This window comes from Hippopotamus amphibius, chromosome 1 (assembly GCF_030028045.1).
Source record: "Hippopotamus amphibius kiboko isolate mHipAmp2 chromosome 1, mHipAmp2.hap2, whole genome shotgun sequence".
Lineage (NCBI taxonomy): Eukaryota > Metazoa > Chordata > Mammalia > Artiodactyla > Hippopotamidae > Hippopotamus > Hippopotamus amphibius.
Genome location: NC_080186.1, coordinates 4,176,179 through 4,194,085, shown reverse-complemented (window position 1 = coordinate 4,194,085; position 17,907 = coordinate 4,176,179). Strand labels below are relative to the sequence as shown.

The following is a 17,907-nucleotide window of genomic DNA, read 5'->3' as shown; positions in this document are numbered from 1 at the left end:
CGAGGGGTCCGCTCTGCGCCGCTGCCGACGGCGACCTTCCCACCGCGGCGCGGCCGCGGGGCGGGGGCGGGGGCGAGCTGCCCGCCAGGGGCCCTGGGAAAGGGGCGCAGCCCGGGACACCCCCTCCCAGCCCCACTAGAGGGTGGGAGGAGGAGAAAGCGGGCCCAGTCTGAGTGGGTAGAGCTGGGGTGGGGGTTATGCCTAGACGCGCAGAACCCGGTCCAATCGCAGCTTCCTGTGTTTCCCCGAGTTCGCAGAGACGCGGCACCCTCTCGGCCACCCCGTCCCGGGACCAGAACCGATGGCTGGGGTCCCAGCCGTTCAAAGCAGTCTCTGCCTCCCCAGGCCAGACGAGGGCCCCCTTGAGTCCGAGGCCGCACCGGAGCCTTACCAGGGCCGCCACAAGCGCAGCCCTGGCTCCGGGCTCTCGGCGAAGCGGCGAGACGCCGACTGCGGCGCGGGGATGCTGGTGGTCGGGCCGGGGAGACCTCCAGAGAAGAGGAGCCGGGGTGGCGGGGACCGCGAGCCGCCGGCGGCCGGAGCAGCGGCCCAAACTGGGGAGGCGCAGGGACCAAGCCGCGCGGGCGCCTCGGGGCCGGGGCTGGCGCTGTCCATGGTGCTGCCACCCGCGCTCTCGTGCACCAGAGGGCAGCGCAGGCCGCCGCCGCCCTCCTCTCCGCGCCGCAGAAGCTGGCTAAGGCCCGGCAGACAGCCGCGGAAGCCCGGGTACTCGGCTCCGCTGGGGACCGGCCAGAGCCCTGGGGGGAGGGGAGCGGACGAGAGAAATGTAGAAAAGAGAGAAGAGGGGAGAGGAGGAGAAAAGAAGGGATGGAGAGAGAAGCGAGAAAGGGAAAGAAGTGTGGAGGGAGGGAAGAGAAGGGAGGGGAGGCAGCCCCAACCCGCCCCCGGCCCCGCCCCGGGTCCAGATCTTCGCCCACCCGGATTACAACTCCACAGGCAGCCAGGCCTTTGCTGCCTCCCCACTTACAGCAATATGGGGGCCCCTCCTTACCCAGCTGCCCACTGCCCTGAGCGTTCTTCTCCACCCATCTCTCCTTTATCTGGCCTTGTAGAATCCATGGCTCTGACCCTACGAGTTCCCCAGCCTCCTCGCCCGACCCCCCAGGGCCTCCCTCTACCTTGCACCGAGTTCTGAAGGCTTTTCATGTATTTGACGCTCAGCTCCAGTATGTCCGCCTTCTCCAACTTGCGTTTTCGGATCTGCGGATCCGTGGAAAGGGCTCTTAGCACAGCAGCCCGGCTTCCAGTGGATGAGGCTGGGGATTGTATCACCTCCTACCTCCACATGTCCCCGTCTCACCTGGTGTGAGTAGTGTTTCTCTAGCAATGATTTGAGCTGCTCCAGCGACACATTGATGCGTGCCCGTCGCTTCTTCTCCATCAGCGGCTTAGAGATCTGTGGGTGAGCGGGAGTTAGAGAGCAGGGCCTTGGCCCCCTCGCCCTCTGTCCCACCCCTCTTCCCCGCAGCCCTCAGGACCCCAGACCTTGCGGAAGTTGCTGGCAGGGCTGCCAGAGCTGCCCTGTGTCTCAGGCTCAGTGCCCATGTTGTCGTAGCAGAGCGCACTGAAGGCAGCACTGCCTTTATAGGGGCCCCTCGTTTACATGTCAATGAGGCGCTCCTGGACTTGTGGAACCCTGAGGGGGAGGGGATGAGAGGGGGATGAACAGGGAAGTTTCCCACCTCCCTCTGCCTGTTGTCTTCCCTTACCCCAGGCCTCACCCCCCACTCCTCCTCCCTCCCGAGGGACCCCAGTTACCCTTTCTCAGTCTTTCTCATATCCCTCTCACCCTCACCACTTCCTGAGTCTGGAATTCCTCCCCATGCCCACCCCCTCCAAGCCCTGTCCCATCCCAGTGTCCCCAGGTTCTGGGCCTCACCACCAAGCCCACTGGGAGGAGGCCCATGGGCCCAGCTGGCTGCAAGCCTCCGTAATGACTATGACTGAGCACCCGGCCTCCTGAGGCCTGATGAAGATGCGGAGGCAGGGAGGACCCAACAGCGAGGCCTTTCTGTGGGCTTCACGCTCTGGCCGCGCTGGCAACGCTGCATTAGTCGCCCTAATGTTGGGACAATGCAGCGATTTTCTGCCTATGGCCACTCAAAGCCGGGCACAGGCCAGGCCCGCGGGGGCCACACAGCAACATGTGTCCCATTAAAGCATGCAGCCCGCCCGCGGGGCCACAGCCAGCCTCCTCCTCGCTGGGGGCTCGGGACTGGGAGCAGTCCTAAACCGGGGTGTAGTCTGGGCTCAGGTGTCGTCTGGCCCTGTTAGGAATCAACTCACACTCTTCAAACTGGGGGGCAAGCTGCAGGCAGCCTCAGGCCAGGGCAGTCAGAATGGGCTTTCCCACCCCCACTCCTGAGTTTGCAGGCTGGACAACTCAAGCTCTAAGGACCCTTTCCCTCACAGGGAAGACCTGGGAGTTCATTCCCCCCATCCCTGACCCTTGGCCTTCTCTGTGTCCCGACAAATGGGAGGTGGGGGTGGAGAAGATCCCTGAGCATCTGGGGAGAGCACCGTTCCGCACGTTTGGGCGTCTGGGATGCCAACCCCTTTTCATTATCAGGCTCTGGCTGAAGACCCAAGGAGCTCAGAGGAGGAGGCACCTGCCCCACGACCCGCCAGGCCCTGCAGCAGGACTCCCGTGCAGTCCCTGCCTGAGCTTCAGGAGGCTGGACTCCAGCCGCTGTGCGGGACAGGAAAACTGACGTCCGCAGGAGTCCCTGGGTTCAAACCTACACATCTCCCTCTACTGAGTTCTCTTGGCTTCAGTTTCATGAACCTGCGGCCCCTACTGCTGCTTGTGAGGGGGATGCGGAAGTTGCAAAGACCCTGCCGCCGAGGACCGAACAAATTGGCCTTTGCAGGGCCCCAGCGTGAGGGGGAGGGGAAATTGCTGGGTCCGTGGTGGGCCCCCCCTCCCCCTGCCCCGCTCACGGGAGCCGAGGCATCCTCTTCGCCAGCCACCCCCGCTCGGGGTATTCATGGGCTCTGCCGGGCAGCGGCGTTCCCAGGCGCCAAGCAGCGTGGAGAATCGCACCCCGCCCTCCTTTCAGGCATGAGTTTCGGCGACCGCGGCCCCGAAGTGTTCTTCCACCCCGGCCGCAGGGCCCGCCGGCCAGATCCGGGCCGGGCCCGGCCCAGGGCGGGCGGCCAGCCGCGGCTGGACGGCGGGCGCTGGCACGCGCCGGGCAGCTTTGAAGCGCAGGGGCCGGCCGGGCCCGAGTGGCTTCCGCGCGCTGGCTCCGGCGTGGGGCGGGGGCGGCGCGGTACAAAGGCTCTGCGGGGCGGACGGGCGGGCGGCGCGGCCGGCACAAAGCGGGCAGCCGAGCGTTAAGGGCATTGTGCCGGCCCCACGAAGCCGAGCCCCCTCCCGCCCCCTTGGGGCCAAACTCCGGGCGCCCCGCCGCGCGCGGGCTCCCAGCTGCTGCACATCTGCACGGAGGCTGGGCGCGCGCCTCGCTCGGGCGGTCCCCCTCGCCCCCGCCCCGCTCTCGAGCCTTGCGGGCAGCCGGGCAATTTGTCCTCTAATTACGGTCCCTCCCCATAAACCGCCGCCCGCGCCTTTCAAATCCGGCGTTATTAGCAAACCAATGGCCCTTTGCGCAGCTCTCGGGGCCCGCGGCGGGGGCGCCGGGCCCGCCCCCTCTCCGGAGTTAGGATCGCAATAAAGGGGCCCGCGAGACGCCCCCGCCCGCCCCCTGGCACCCGCAGCTCCTAGGGCCACCACCCCTCTGGAGCCCATGCCCTGAGATCCCGGCCGCGCTGGGTGGGGCCGCTCAGGTGGGTGGCGCAGTGTTTCTTAAGCAGTGGAAAATTGACCGCAAAATGTGCTAATTCGCAACGTTCTGCTTTGGCCGCGGGAGGCGAGGCCTGCGGGGGCGGCCGGGGAGGAATTCGGGCTGTCAAGCTCCGCCCCCGCCGGCTTCAGGGGCCTCCGCCTCCGCTGCCCCCACCCCCACCCCGGCACTGCCTGCCGCGCCCCCTCCCCCTCGGCAGGTCTTCGGGCCGGCGGCTCCCCACCTAGGCCGACCCCCTTCCCCCACTTTCCGGGCTTGCCGGGTCCTCGCTCGGCGTCCTCGCGCGGCTCCCTCGCCACAGCCGCCTTGGCCGGTTCCTCGCCTTCAGGGGCTGAGGGTTGCGCGGGACTCAAGGCTGAAAAGGATCTTCGTGCAAATTCCATCTTACCTTTTTCCCGTCTTCAGAGACAGTTTCCTCCCCAACCCATCGCCACCTTCGCCACCCTTTACCCCCAGTTCGGACTCCCACTCCTGGGGAGCCGATTCCCCCACTAAGTTCAAGGCAGATTTTTGCATTTGACAAGGTCATTGGAAAAGACCGGAGTCTCCACTGATATCCTGCTCAGAGACCCAGGCTAGGGTCCCCAGGTCTTTTTGCAAGTTTTGCATCTGGACATCCTGCACACCCTAAGCGGGCCGGGCTCCGAGGGCGTGTGCAGAGGCGGGGGAGGCGTTTTCCGAGGCCGCGGGGGAGGCGTTTTCCGAGGCCGCGGGAGCGGGCAGCGAGTACATTTCGCCCTCTCTGAGAGCAAGGAAGGCGAAGCGCTCTCCCGCTACCGGCAAGGGCATGGACCAACGTAGAAATCGGGCTTATGCAAGCCGGGATGTAGGCCACCGACTCCCTTTCCATCTTTAGCCTTTGGAGTCCCCAGGGGACTTGGAAAGGAGCACAAGTCCAGGCAGAGCGCCGGCGGGGACACAGGCCGTCCTCTGTTCATTCAAGAAAAATTCCTCTGTAATAACTCAGGAGTGCTCTGGGGGCCTTCCAGGGCTACTCAAAGCCCGCTGCTTCCTCAGGCTGGGGAATTTAAGGCAAAAAGTGACCTGTGTCTTTGTCCTCTGGTCCTCCCTTCCAATATTTTCTTGACTTTGGCCAAAGAAAGAACACTACAGAACAGTGCAGGACCTGGGTGGGAACCCCTTCCTTCCTGCAGCCCCCCGGCATTTAAATCTACCCTAACTAGGTGCTGCGGAGGCTGCTGCCGGCACAGTGAGTGCAGGGAGAAACGTGCGTCCCCCTCCACGATGCATTTCTAAATGCAATGAAGTGATCGCTCTATGTAATTAACTATTGGGACACAGCAAAAGTGCCGAAATGACTCAGCCAATTGTCTCCAGATGGGGTTGGAGAGGCTGCGATTGTTTAACTCTCTTTAGCTGGGTTAGGACTCCAATAGCCCGGCAGCCAAGGGCCCTTCAGGGGACAAAAGCTGGGACTCTGGTGAGTGCATCAACACTGAACCGGACTGGCCCAGCTCAGAGAGTGAATTCCGGGAGACCCTCATTGTCCCAGCCTTTTGTGCTTCTCCCCAGCTGGCTCTAATCTCTAAATATTTACCCGGCCCCTTTGTGCACATATGACTTATGCTCTTTGGGCTGATGTGCTCATAAATTACAAGTCATTTACTGGACTAGGGGTGAGGGGTGGGGGGCTTTCATGCCTGGAGCAGGGAATGGCCAGAAGAGGGGAAGAAAAAACTTTTGGAGAATCGGAGGGAGCTTCAGCCCCACTGGACAGGCCCCTCCTGGCCTCTACATGGGAAGTGGATGGGGCAGAGGCCTGTGAGTGACAAGGAGTCCCAGGAGGCTGCTCTGACAACGCCTGACTGGAGACCCACCAGCAGGGAGGAGGGAGAGGCAGAGTTCCCGAGCTGTTTCGTACTTGGTGTCAGGCTTGGACAGGAGCCAGCTTTTCATCCTGGGAAGCTGGCGTGGGTGGAGGTGCTTGGTTAACACCCAGCCTTGCCCCTGCCTCCTCTCCAGGTTGCTCCACAGCATCCCCCCTTCCTACATTTCCTCTTGCTCAGTAAAGCAACCCTGCTTGAGAAAAGGGAGCCTAATTTCATCTCAGCCTGCAGTTTAGCTCGGAAAAGTCAACATGGTTCTGAGGGCTCTTTAAAACAAGAGGGATCCCCCACTTGGCCCAGGATGGAAAGCCACCTCAGCTGGTGGGTGGATGGGTGGATGGCTGGATGGGGGAGAAGGAGGGGAGGCCCTAGAGAGGGACCTTCCTGCATGAGAAAGAGTTCCCTTTGTGCTTGCCTCACAGCTCCTAGAACAAAACACATTCAAATGCTTATTTAGAGGGAGGGGGAAAAAAGGCAAGCAAGGCATCCCTGGGCTGAGTAGTTTTTCTTTATTTTCTTATATTATTGTAGGTGTGCAGTTCCTCTAGCCCGGGGGATGACAAACTGGAGGGACACTGCAGAGCTGGCTGCAGAGTGGACATGTTTGATCAGATTGCTTTCCTCTCTGGTGGGAAAGCAGGTCTCTGTGTTTCTGTCTGTACCTTTGTGTGAATTTGTTTCTCTGTGTGCCTGTGCACCTCTCTGTGTGACTTTGTTTCTCTGGGTCTGTGCCAGTGTGTGTCCTCTGTGAACCCTGGGCCCTGACGGATTCAGAAACTCTAGTGACTTTCAAAAATTCCCCTTCCTGCTGGTCTGGCCCTACCTGGGGTGAGGGTGGGAGGGAACTGCCTCCCCCTTCTTTCTCCCTTCTCCAAGATGGGACTGATGGAGATGTATGGTCTAAGAGGAACTGATGGGCAGAGAAGAGAGAGTTGCTCAAGCCCTCCAATCTGCACTACATGTTACTCTGTGCCCCCCAGAAGAGGGACTGTCCCCGGGGGCAAATCAGGGCCATAAGTCAGCGCGGAGAGCAGATACCAATGGCCAGAAAAGGAGCTTCCTGGGAGCAGCCCTCTGCCCCAGGACCAGACTCACTCCCAGGAGTGAAGATGCAGTGAGCACCCTCTAGTGGCCCTGAGGTGTCCTGGTGATGTAGGAGAGGTCCTGAGTGGGGGAGACTGGTAGAAACAGGGGACAGTGGCAGGACGCTGGCTCTCAGCCCCCAGTAACAGTCCTGGCTTCCTTCCCAAGTGGCACTGCAACTGGGTGACGTTAGATTCCAAAACATTAAATCTCCTTTCAGTTCCCATCTACCGAGTTTAGCAAATGTCTTCTGAGCACCTTTTAAATATGATACTGGGCTTACAGAACATCAGTACGAGACTGTGAAAACAGAATCCCCATTTTACAGAAAGTTGAGGCCATAGAGTTGCTTTGCCCCCAGCTCATAAAGCTGCTGAGGCAGGCTCTCCAGCCTTCCCTGAACCCAGCTGTCCAGACACCAGGTCTCCTGCCAGGTCCTGCAAGGACAGAGGAGGGTAGGATGGCCAGGGGCTCAGATGCAGGCTGGGCTGACTGCAGCTCAGAGCCCACCTGGTCTTGTCCCTCTCTGACCCACTACTCTGGGTTCCAGCCTCCCCCGGGGCCTGTCCCCTATCCTGCTTCAGGCTTGCTTCCTCCTGCCTCTGTGTCTGCAAACTCGGTCCCCTCCCTCCCTCCTGTGGATGCCCTTGCTCTCATTTCCAGCCGCAGGCGGGCTGCCAGCACCGACTCTTGCAGGCCGATTCCTAACGCTCGCACCACGCCCTCTCCCTGGGGTCCCTCTCATCCCCTCTCCATCCTTCCTTGGCTCCTGCCCCACCCCCATCCCACCATGGTTCATTCTAGTCATTTGCTTACTTGCCTTTCTCCTCCACCATCCCTCTGTGAGGGCCCGGAAGTGGGGGCATTTACCCTTTAGAAAAGTAGGGAACAGGACTCCCTCGGTGGCCCAGTGGTTAAGACTCCACCTTTCCACTGCAGGGGACACAGTTCGATCCCAGGTCGCGGAAGCTCCACAATGTCGCGCCGGTTCAGCCAAAAAAAAAAAAGTGGGGGACAGTTCCCAACTATTGATTGTGGGCCATATGGAAAAGGCAAAAACATATAAAAAGGACAGTAAAAGTCTCCCAGAGGCCCTACCACCTGAAGATCACCACCGTGGAACAATTTTGGCTTCTATTCCAAACATTTTCCCGGGTTCACACATAGGGTTTTGCTTTTCCCAGGCGAAGGCGGGATCACACTGTCAGGTTTTGCATCCTGCCTTAGAAAACGCGTCCTATGTCCTGAGGACGCCCGCCGTCGGCCCGCGTCCTCCCGCGACACGAGTGGGAGTGGGCCGTGTCCCCGCAGCCTGGGCGCCCAGCGGCCCCGCCGAGGGCGCGCGGACCCCGAGGGGCGGGGCGGGGGTCGCCAATCGCGCCCGCGCGCGGAGTGGTGCCAGTGTCGCGGGGGGCCGCGCGGGGCCGGGGGACTTTAGATGTCACGTGATTTCTCCGGGCAGGGACATGCTGGAGTCTGGGGCCGACGCCTGGCAGACGCCGGCGGCGACGTCTCGGCCCAGGACCCGGGCGCCCCGCGGCCCCGCCCGCCGACCGCGGTTCGGCCTGGGTCAGGGGGTCCCGCGGGGCGACGGCGGGGCGGGGCCGCGGGGCGAGGCGGGGCTGCGGGGCGGAGCGCTCCCGCCAAATGCGGGCCCCCGCCGCGCGGCGCGGCGGTCTCGCGAGAGCTCGCGGGCGGCGCGCAGGGCCGGGCGCCTGCCCTTCCCGGCTGGCGTCGGCGGCGCAGTGCGCAGGCGCGGCGGGCGGGTCTCCCGGGCTACCGCCGCCGCCGCGGCCCGCTGGTCCGCCCGCTGGTCCGCCGCCCTGCGCCATGGCGGGCTGCGTGGCGCGGGCTCCGCCGGGCCCCGAGGCGCGCCTCAGCCTCGCCACCTTCCTGCTGGGCGCGTCGGTGCTCGCGCTGCCGCTGCTCACGCGCGCCGGCCTGCAGGGCCGCACCGGGCTGGCGCTCTACGTGGCCGGGCTCAACGCGCTGCTGCTGCTGCTCTACCGGCCGCCGCGCTACCAGGTGCGGGCCGGGCCGGGGCGCGGGGGCCGGGGGCCGGGGGGCTGAGCGGGGCGCGGGGGCGCCGGCCCTCTGGGGTCGAGGTCCGGGCGGGCCGGGAGCGCGGCCCGCGAGCTCGGGGGGCAGGGGGCCCTCCCCGCGGGCCCCGGGGGGCGCGGGCTCCTCCGCGCGGCCGGGTGGGCGGGAGGCTGCGGCCCGGGCGGGGCGGCCGGTGCGCGTGCGGTGGGGAGCGAGCGGGCCCGCGAGTTCTTTTATGTAATTTAAGGTGTGGAGAACGACCTGCGGTCGAGTCTGAGGTCAGAGGCCCCCGCAGTTACGTGGAGGGGGCTGGGCACAGAGTCCCGGCCGCCCCGACCGGATTCGCTGCGTGGACTCGGGAGAATCCGGCCAATAAGCTAGGTTTATGCAGTTTCCCCACAGCCCCGGGTGACAGTCACAGGCATGGTAGCGATGGTAGCTAGAACTTACATGGCACTACGTCCTAAGTGCTTTACGTGGGTAACCCTCACGGCGGTCCTCCGAGGTAGGTGCTGTCGTCGTCCCCATTGTGCGGATGGGGAGACCGAGGTCCAGAGAGGTTAAGTACCTTGCCTGAGGCCGCAGAGCCGTAGAGGGGGGTGGGCTTGGGATTCGAACCCAGGCAGCCCTGCCTCACCCTGCTGACCTCTGAGCAAATCGGCTCTGCGGACTTGCAGGCGGCCTACTTACCCCAGAATGTAGGATGTGTGCTCTGTGAACAGACGGGTGACTGAGCCTCTTTTGGGTCCGTTTCAGATAGCCATCCGAGCCTGTTTCCTTGGCTTTGTGTTTGGCTGTGGAGTGCTGCTAAGTTTTAGCCAGTCTTCTTGGAATCACTTTGGCTGGTAAGGAGTGCTTTGGGAATGATAGTTTTGAGGCGGGAGTGGGCGGATCAGAGGGTCAGTAGTGAGATTCCTGCATCCCTGGCTGGCTGAAGACTAGTGCGGGTTCTAAGGGAGTGAGGCCTCTAGCTTCATAGATTCCTGCATCGCGGACCTGGAGGACTTGTGCCCGTTGGTTGCTTCTGTTGCAGGTGGACACAGGTCTCTCTGGCACCCTTCGCATAGGTGCCCTCATCCGCTGCACCTTCAGCAATGTGACCAGCCCTTCCCAGAAGAGGGTTCTGGTCCTCAGTGACAGGAAGGGGCAAGGCTCTGGCTCGTCTTCACAGGCCTTTTCCATCTCTAATTTCTATTAGGTCACATCTAGTGCCTCCCCCACGGCCAGTGTAGGATTTTTCCCTACACTATGATTTCAGTCCCTTGAGCCTTCTAGTCCCTGACCTGGATATGAACCAGTGGCTTCAAGGTAAAAAGCTTTATCTCATATTATCAATACTCTGAGCCATCTAATCCTTCTTTGCTGGAATTATTTCAGTTTTTTGAATTTTTGTATTTGACATACATCACTACTTTATTTTGGTACTTCCCTCTTCCATGTTTTACTGTGTGTAGTGTCATTTAAAAAAAGGCGGAAGGCCCATAGTGCCTTCCTAACCTGTTTTTTGTTTTTTGGTTTTTTTTCTTTTTTTCCTCCTGTGACATTCAAAAATGTAGTCCCTTTAAAACCCCACTTTCTGCAAACCTTAGGGAATAATGCTACATGTGGGTGCCTGATGTCCACTCGCAGACAGGTGACAACAGGCCCTCATCATAGAATTCAGGGACAGTTCAGACCACATCTGTACTTGGACTTATGGCTAACTTGATTCCCTTGCCCAACTTACCTCTCATTCTTTTTGTTTTTAAATAGGTATATGTGCTCCCTGTCACTGTTCCACTATTCTGAATACTTAGTCACGGCAGTCAATAATCCCAAGAGTCTGTCCTTGGATTCCTTTCTCCTGAATCACAGTGTGGAGTATACAGTAGCGGCTCTTTCTTCTTGGATAGAGTTCACACTTGAAAATATCTTCTGGCCAGGTCAGTGTGCCCTGCTTTCCCCTCTGCAGGGGAGATGGGTGGCTTCCACGTGGGCCTGAGGACGGTGACGTGGGTTCACCTCTCAGGTCTGATCTCCCCGAGTGATTTTCCCCAGACCTCGGTCCTCACGAAGCTCTTTATAAAGGACAAGCTCCGCTTGTGAATTCTGCTCCTGGATTTTGAATAGCAGACGTGTTGACCTTTCGCTTTAAGCCTTGCATGACGTAGTGTGTACCAGCTGATGTGAAGTCCCCACCTCTGACAGCCGTAACCCCAATTTTATAGTCTGGATTTGTATCTGTTCATTTTCCATGACTTGGGAAATTTCACGTGAAGATTTTATTAGCAAAAACCACTGCATCTGGGACGTACTCTGACACTGAACTTTGCACAGCAAGTTAAATAAGATGTTTTTAAGTTCCGAAGATTCAGTGAAGGGCCAAGGCGGGAAACACTGGGTCCTTCTCAGCTTCAGTTAGCGGTCCTTGTCCCCAGAGGAAGGATGGGAGCGCGTGGCGGGGGATGTGGGTGAGAGCCCATCAGCTCTGCCACGACGCTCCTAACTGGGCTGTCGGCGTTTTAAACGGGTGAACAGCACAACTGAGGGGAATGCGTTTTGTTGGTAGTTGAACTTTACTGTGATGACAGAAGCCCGCTAGCATGTTTTCTAGTGTTCCTGTCTCTGGAAACGTAGGTCCATTTTAAGCACACGGAGGGGGAGCTCAGCAGCCCAGGGTCTTCACTCCCCGTTTGTCACCGTCTCGCTCCTGCAGAGCTGAAGCAGATCACCTGGCTCAGCGCCACGGGGCTGCTGATGGTGGTCTTCGGAGAGTGTCTGAGGAAAGCGGCGATGTTTACAGCGGGCTCCAATTTCAACCACGTGGTGCAGAATGAAAAGTCAGAAACCCACACTCTGGTGACAAGCGGAGTATATGCTTGGTTCCGGCATCCTTCTTACGTTGGGTGGTTTTACTGGAGTATCGGAACCCAGGTATAGTATCAGATACAATACTGCTCTCTCCTTTAAAATTTTTAAAAATATGTTTTAAATCGACATATCATTTAGATACCATAAAAGTCATCATTTCAAAGTGTACAATTCAGCGGATTTCAGTGTATTCACAAAGTAGTTGGTCCTTTTTTTTTCTCCCCCCATTTCCTTTCTCCCTCCTTTCCTTCTTTCCTTCCTTTGTGTGTATTTATTTATTTATTTTTTTGGCCACGTGTGCAGCTGGTGGGATCTTAGTTCTCCAACCAGGGATCAGACCGGCACCCTTGCAGTTTTAACCAGTGGAGTTTTAACCAGTGGACCACCAGGGAATTTCCTGATGGTCATTTTAAAATAGGTACAGGTATTTCCTGCCATGTTTCAAGTGATAGTTAAATAAAAGTCAAAAGAACTGATTTCGTCTTTACCATCTTTTTGCTATGTACTTAAAATCTGGGTGTCCTAAACTGGTAAGCTCTCGGCGATTCTAGGTGCTCTTACCCCATCTGTCACACCCCTTTTCTGCCTCTTTAACTTAGATCTGGAGCGTCCCAGTGGGGTGAGGACAGAGATGGGGCTTGGGGAGAGCCCTCTGCCACTCAAGGGGCAGCTTAGCTGGTTTTCATTAGCAGCTGCTATTGATGAGACCAGGGTCATGGGTCAGGTTTAACATGAGCCGTGGAGGTTTGCCCTTTCCCAGGTTGCAGACCGAGCCTTGTTTCTTGACAATTGTCTCTTGAATCCGTTCTCTTAGTCCTAGAAGGACTTGGCCAGAGAATGTGGATAGAGCTTAGAAAACTCATTACCTCTTTGGGAACATCCAGTCTGGGCCCCCAGGTGTCCCATGGCAGTGCCTGGTACATGGGGACACTCTGGTGACCCCCAGCGGTGTAGCAGGGGCAGGTTACCGCACAGCATTTATTTTAAAACTTGCATTTCTGAAATTTAAGACTCCCGCATTCACAATCACATTCCCCGGGACAAATTGATTGTCGTGGAGTCGTGTAATTTGCCATAATTGCTAACGAATAAACCTCACTGCTCTAGGACTCAAGAGCTTGTTATGCCTCTTTGACCATGGATCTTTTTACACCATGCACGACCCAGCGTGTGTGTGTGTGTGTGTGTGTGTGTGTGTGTGTGTGTGTGTGTGTGTGTGTGTGTGTGTGTGTGTGTGTGTGTGTGTGTGTGTGTGTGTGTGTGTGTGTGTGTGTGTGTGTGTGTGTGTGTAGAAACGGAACAAGTCTTTCCTGGAGCAGCACTTAGCCTGACCGGGTACAAAACATTGTTTTCTATCTTGTTGGTATTTGTAAAGCTGTTTCTGGTGCAAGGGATTGATTTACTGGCTCCGTGATGGCTTGTGGCCTGAGACGGGGAAACCCCACCCTAGGGTGCGCTGGCCGTGGCGGCACAGGCTCTCGGGTTGCTGGCGGGGCGGTCCCAGCTCTGACAACTGGCTGGCCTCCACTTCCTCGCAAGTTCAGTGGGGGCAGCAGCACTGCTCCGAGGCCTGCGTATGGGGTCGAATGGCTGTCGATTGGTGGTGCAGTGCTTGGCACGTGCTGGGAACACAGTAGGTGCTCAGTAAACAGGGGTGAGAATAAGAAGTGAGGTCACCCATTTGGGGAAGACACACATCCCGGGCAGGGGTGGGTCAGTGGGCTCCCAGAGCTGCGAAGAAGTGGGCCAAGCTGCTGCTATTCTGGGCTCCTAAAGCCGGGCTCAGGAGGTGTGGTTTAGGCCCTGGCGCTTCCCGAGCAGGAGAGTGATCTGATGAGAGAAGTGGTTTGGGGAGCTCAGCTCGTAGCAGTGTGTTGAGTACACATCCACGGGGGCGGCTGTGGGGGGCCAGAGGCAGGGGCCCAGGCGGCCGTGGGGTGGGTGGGAGCGTGCTAGGATGTACCGGGCGGGGACAGGAAGGGGACAGGCTGGGAGCCTTGCAGGAAGGCAGTGGTGCTCAGAGCGGAATTCACATGGGGTGGGGGGCAGAGTTGCTTTCACCCGTACCTGAGGGTTGAAATCCAAGAGGTTGCTCTTTGCTTTTCATTTTTAGGTATCTCTCAGGTAAGGGGAACAACAGAAAAGCACGTGAACAGAAGCTACAGTGATGAGTGTTTGGTTCAGTTGTGAAAGTGATGACGTGGTTTTAGCTAATGGTGCCCTGGCTCAGGGTCTCAAAGACCCTAGGCGTCGTTCAAGTCTCGCGGGCCCTTGGCAGGAGGTCATCTGTGGGTGTTGGAGAGTGACAGATGCCGCTAGAGCTCACGGTATCGGATCACACTGACCCTGATCCACTAACCCTGTGTCTCTTCGTCAGGTGATGCTGTGTAACCCCATCTGTGGCGTGAGCTATGCTCTGACAGTGTGGCGATTCTTCCGCGACCGAACAGAGGAGGAGGAAATCTCACTGATTCACTTCTTCGGAGAGGAGTACCTGGAGTATAAGAAGCGGGTGCCCACGGGCCTGCCTTTCATAAAGGGGGTCAAGGTGGAGCTATGACAGGCCCGGGGTGGGCCGGGCCGGGGGGCCTCCCGCTCCGTGCAGCCCGGGATGGAACTGCCTCCTGTCGGCCACTCTTCAGAATGGATTTTCTTAATCATTTTCTATGTCACCAATTACTCTTGTGGAATATCACTCAAGATCAATGGTCAGAAGGCCTTAGGACCAAAGGATACCCCACCCCCACCCCCCACCGCCCCGGAGCAGCCTGTTCTTGGGCGGAATCAAGGTAGGACGTAGATTAAAGGTGGACAAGACGCAAAAACAGCCATACTCGCAGCAGTGACTCCCAGACGTGCCCAGGGAGAGCCTAGGCCACACTGCATCCCCCACGAGGCCATGGGTGTTAAGCTGTACCCGAGACCCCTGGGGGGAGGTGGGCTCACTCCTGACCTGGAGTGAGGCTCCCGCAACAGGAAGGGTGCGTGGGCAGCAGTGCTTAGTAGCGTTAGAAACACATTCAGGATCCTTACTTTAACCGAAAAACACAAACAGCACAGCTTTAACCTCCTTATTTCTGTCCTTAAGTGCATGAGCATTTATACAATTTTAAAGACGCTTCCTTATAAGGCACTCTGACTCTTCATGTATTTTGTCATATTTACTTCCCTATTTTTTAAAATTAGCAGTATGAACTCAAGGGGGGCTCACTTGGTGTGTGAGCCCCACCTTTTATTTGTCAGAAAGGCAGCGTGGTTACCCCCAGATGACTCGGCTAAGGCTTTGTGTTACCAGGGTTCCCCAGGCCAGGGAAACTGTGGGCCCCTGTGACTTTCCTGGGGTCCTGTCTCCTCCTAAAAGGGGGCTGTTACCAGTGACAGGTGTGTCAAAGATGTGTCATTTCTCCTTTATCCAAGAAATGCTTCCTGGACACCTGCTGTGTGCAAGGCATTGTTAAACAGTGAGAAATACTGCTCTCCGTTTACTTGGGGTTTATTCTGATTTTACCATAGCTTATATTTTTGTGTTTTGACTTAAATCTATTAACCATTAATTTCTGTGTTCTGTTCTCAAAATTCCATCATCCCTAATGCCGTTTCAAAACTGTCTTTTCCAGAGGGGTTTGAGCATAAACAACTATGAAATTCAAGCAAGTCGACTCATGGAAAAAATAGAGCAAATAATCCCAGCTGAGACTTAGTCAGTACTTCTGTTTTCTAAGTTTGGGGAGAGTGGTTGGCTTTACGAGTGAAACGTGTAAGCTTTGAGACCCTTGTTGAATTCTGGACTAGAGAGGAACTGCATCTCAGTGTGAGTTCCTTCCATGCAGCCCTGCGGGGCACCAACAGAGCATGAATCGGAGGTGGCATCGGTCCCTGGCTGGAGCGCTGCCACACCATGCCACGCCACGTGGCTTCTGAGGAGCCACTAAACCTTTCCGTGCCTAGACCTCCCCATCTGTAGAATGGGGTCAATACCATCTACCTCACAGGGGTCTTGTGAAGACTTAGAAGAACAATGTTAAATGTTTTTAATACTTTGGTAACAAAGATGACATGAACAAAACCGATACTGCATGGGTTACACAAAAATGGACCTTTGATTCACTGTACCGGATACCAGAAGTGTGTGTTCAAAAAAGCATTTTACCAACTCAAAATATTACTTATTTCTAGATATCATGGCCTAATTCGTTTTTTCATTATATATACCAAAGAAGTTTACGGGTCTGTCGGTGACAGGCATGACACTTGCTAGTGTGAGGATTGGACAGACTCCAGCCTCGGCCTCCTGAGGTCTCTCTGGTGGGAACACTGCCTGATGGGACGTCAGCATGCACTTACTGTGTTTGGGGACTTGAATCAGTTCTAAACTAGTTCTCCAGACTGCGCTTAGCGAAGTAAACTCCACTTAGTAGGATTGCAAAACCGTGGAGGGTGTATCGGGTTTTGGCAGCCATCCCCAGCTCTTTGAGAGGAATTCTGTACCTGCTGCATCTAGCAGGAGAGGACTCGGCTTTCGTTACCACTGGGGGCCACAAGGTTGTGTCTTTAGTACACAGAGAGCAGCTCATGACGCCCCTGGCTTTGTGGACGGTGAGACAGAAGGTGTTGGCCTCTGACGGTCTGCCCCTCCTCCGCCTGCCTGCCAGGCCCGGAGCTCAGGAGGCAGGCCCTGGTGTCAGCAGTGAGATGCTGCTGTCACACCACCTGGGCTTGACATGACATTCTCCTCCGCTTTAAAGAGCAATTCCACGAGCAAGTTCCCACCCTGAATAGTAACGCAGGGCGGAAGTCGGCAGTTACCTAGGGATCGAAGGTGAACTGCTTAGGGGCAGGATTTGGCAAGCGCTTGCCTTTCATCCAGCACGGAGATCTTCAGGTTATTTTTAACTTTATGAATTTGGCAGTGACAGCACACAGGGAAGAGAAGCAGGTTAACAAGGCACAGGCTTTTGGGTGCTCCCGAAAGCGTATTTTGGGTAAAGGCCACATCGCCAGTTCCCTCAAATTAAACCGTCAGGAGATTTCTTTTTCCATTGCAGGTTTCAAAGCGGAGACTCTGAAATGGAAAACAGGCACTGCACAGAACAAAGCTCTTCTGAAGCAGCGCAAAAATGAAACATTTTGTGAGGATCTGCAGGCGGGGGCCGCGAGGGGAGGTTTGTGGAGAAGAGGTGGCGGGGCAAGCCTGGCACCCTTTCATGTCATGGTGAGCTGCTCTGCAAGCCTAAACAGTAAACTCTGTTCATCCCTCACACCTCCTAATCGGGGTGATTACCATGACAGGCAGACACCCCTAAACCGAGGGGCCACGATGTCGGGAGGTTCAGTGGGGTCTCGGCTGCAGTCCCCCCGTGACAGGGACAGGGAGCCGCCATCCCTTCCCTGTACTCTCGTGCTGCCTTAGGTAGCGGTGCTCTCCCTCTGCGTGTCGCTTCTGCAGTGAGTTGGCGAGGCCAGGCGACCCCGGCCTGTCTGGCGTGGTGGGCGAGGCTTGCTCTCTGCGCCCGGCCATGGAAGCCTGATGTCCTGTCCTGGGCTCAGACGACCGGCAACCAGGAGCGGTCCAGGCACTTGCTGCCAAGGGTCTGTCCCATACCTGAGCTAGGAGAGTAACCTAATGGAGTAATTACTCTTCTTTTTACATGCAGAAATGTTTATTTAAATATTGGATATTCTTTCACAGATACTGATTATTTCCAATTCTTAAATAAAACTGTACTTGATTTCACTATGAACAATAGAGTGATTGCCTGGGATTCAGAAACTCTTGAGGTCTTGTTGCTGCTTTTTTAAAAAAAACTGTTGGCTGCTTTGGGTCTTCATTGCTGCGCATGGGCTTTTCTAGTTGTGGTGGGCAGGGGCTGCTCTTTGTTGTGGTGCGCAGGCTTCTCAGCTCGGTGGCTTCTCTTGTTGTGGAGCACAGGCTCTAGGCACGTGGGCTCGATAGTTGTGGCTCACAGGCTCTAGAGCGCAGGCTCCGTAGTTGTGGTGCACAGGCTTAGTTGCTCCGCGGCATGTGGGATCTTCCCGGACCAGGGATCGAACCCGTGTCTCCTGCATTGGCAGGCGGATTCTTAACCACTGCACTACCAGGGAAGTCCTGGTCTTGTTGCTTCTGGCTAAGAAATGTCCAGAACCTACAGCATAAAACCAGAGGTGTTTTGCCTCCTCAGTTCTTCTCTGAGGTCCTCCCTGTAATCAGTTTGTAACGACAAGCTGCTCCTGCCCCCCAGGCTGCCGTGGACGTTTGTGATGCT

The 17,907-nt window shown here is 57.3% G+C and overlaps 2 protein-coding genes across 4 annotated transcripts; one reads left to right on the top strand and one right to left on the bottom strand.

Moving 5' to 3' along the window:
* Nucleotides 1–387: 387 nt before the first annotated feature.
* On the bottom strand, nt 388–7,585 carry HES3 (hes family bHLH transcription factor 3). Its single transcript, XM_057717406.1, has 5 exons — nt 7,571–7,585; nt 1,507–1,657; nt 1,322–1,417; nt 1,140–1,221; nt 388–758 (listed from the first exon to the last, which is right to left on the bottom strand). The coding sequence occupies exons 2-5, from the start codon at nt 1,564–1,566 to the stop codon at nt 388–390; spliced, it is 609 nt and encodes a 202-aa protein (XP_057573389.1). The 5' UTR covers nt 1,567–1,657; nt 7,571–7,585.
* A 918-nt stretch (nt 7,586–8,503) lies between these two features.
* Nucleotides 8,504–17,378, top strand: ICMT (isoprenylcysteine carboxyl methyltransferase). Of its 3 annotated transcripts, none has more exons than XR_009055610.1 (6): nt 8,504–8,779; nt 9,551–9,639; nt 10,547–10,716; nt 11,490–11,707; nt 14,022–14,433; nt 16,690–17,378. XR_009055610.1 is itself a non-coding variant. In XM_057750865.1 (5 exons), exons 1-5 carry the CDS (start codon nt 8,585–8,587, stop codon nt 14,202–14,204), a joined length of 855 nt encoding a protein of 284 aa, XP_057606848.1. In that variant the 5' UTR covers nt 8,504–8,584; the 3' UTR covers nt 14,205–17,378. The 3 variants fall into 3 exon arrangements, 1 of the variants encoding a protein (XP_057606848.1); XR_009055609.1 differs by having other exon boundaries at nt 15,262–17,378; XM_057750865.1 differs by having other exon boundaries at nt 14,022–17,378.
* Nucleotides 17,379–17,907: the final 529 nt, after the last annotated feature.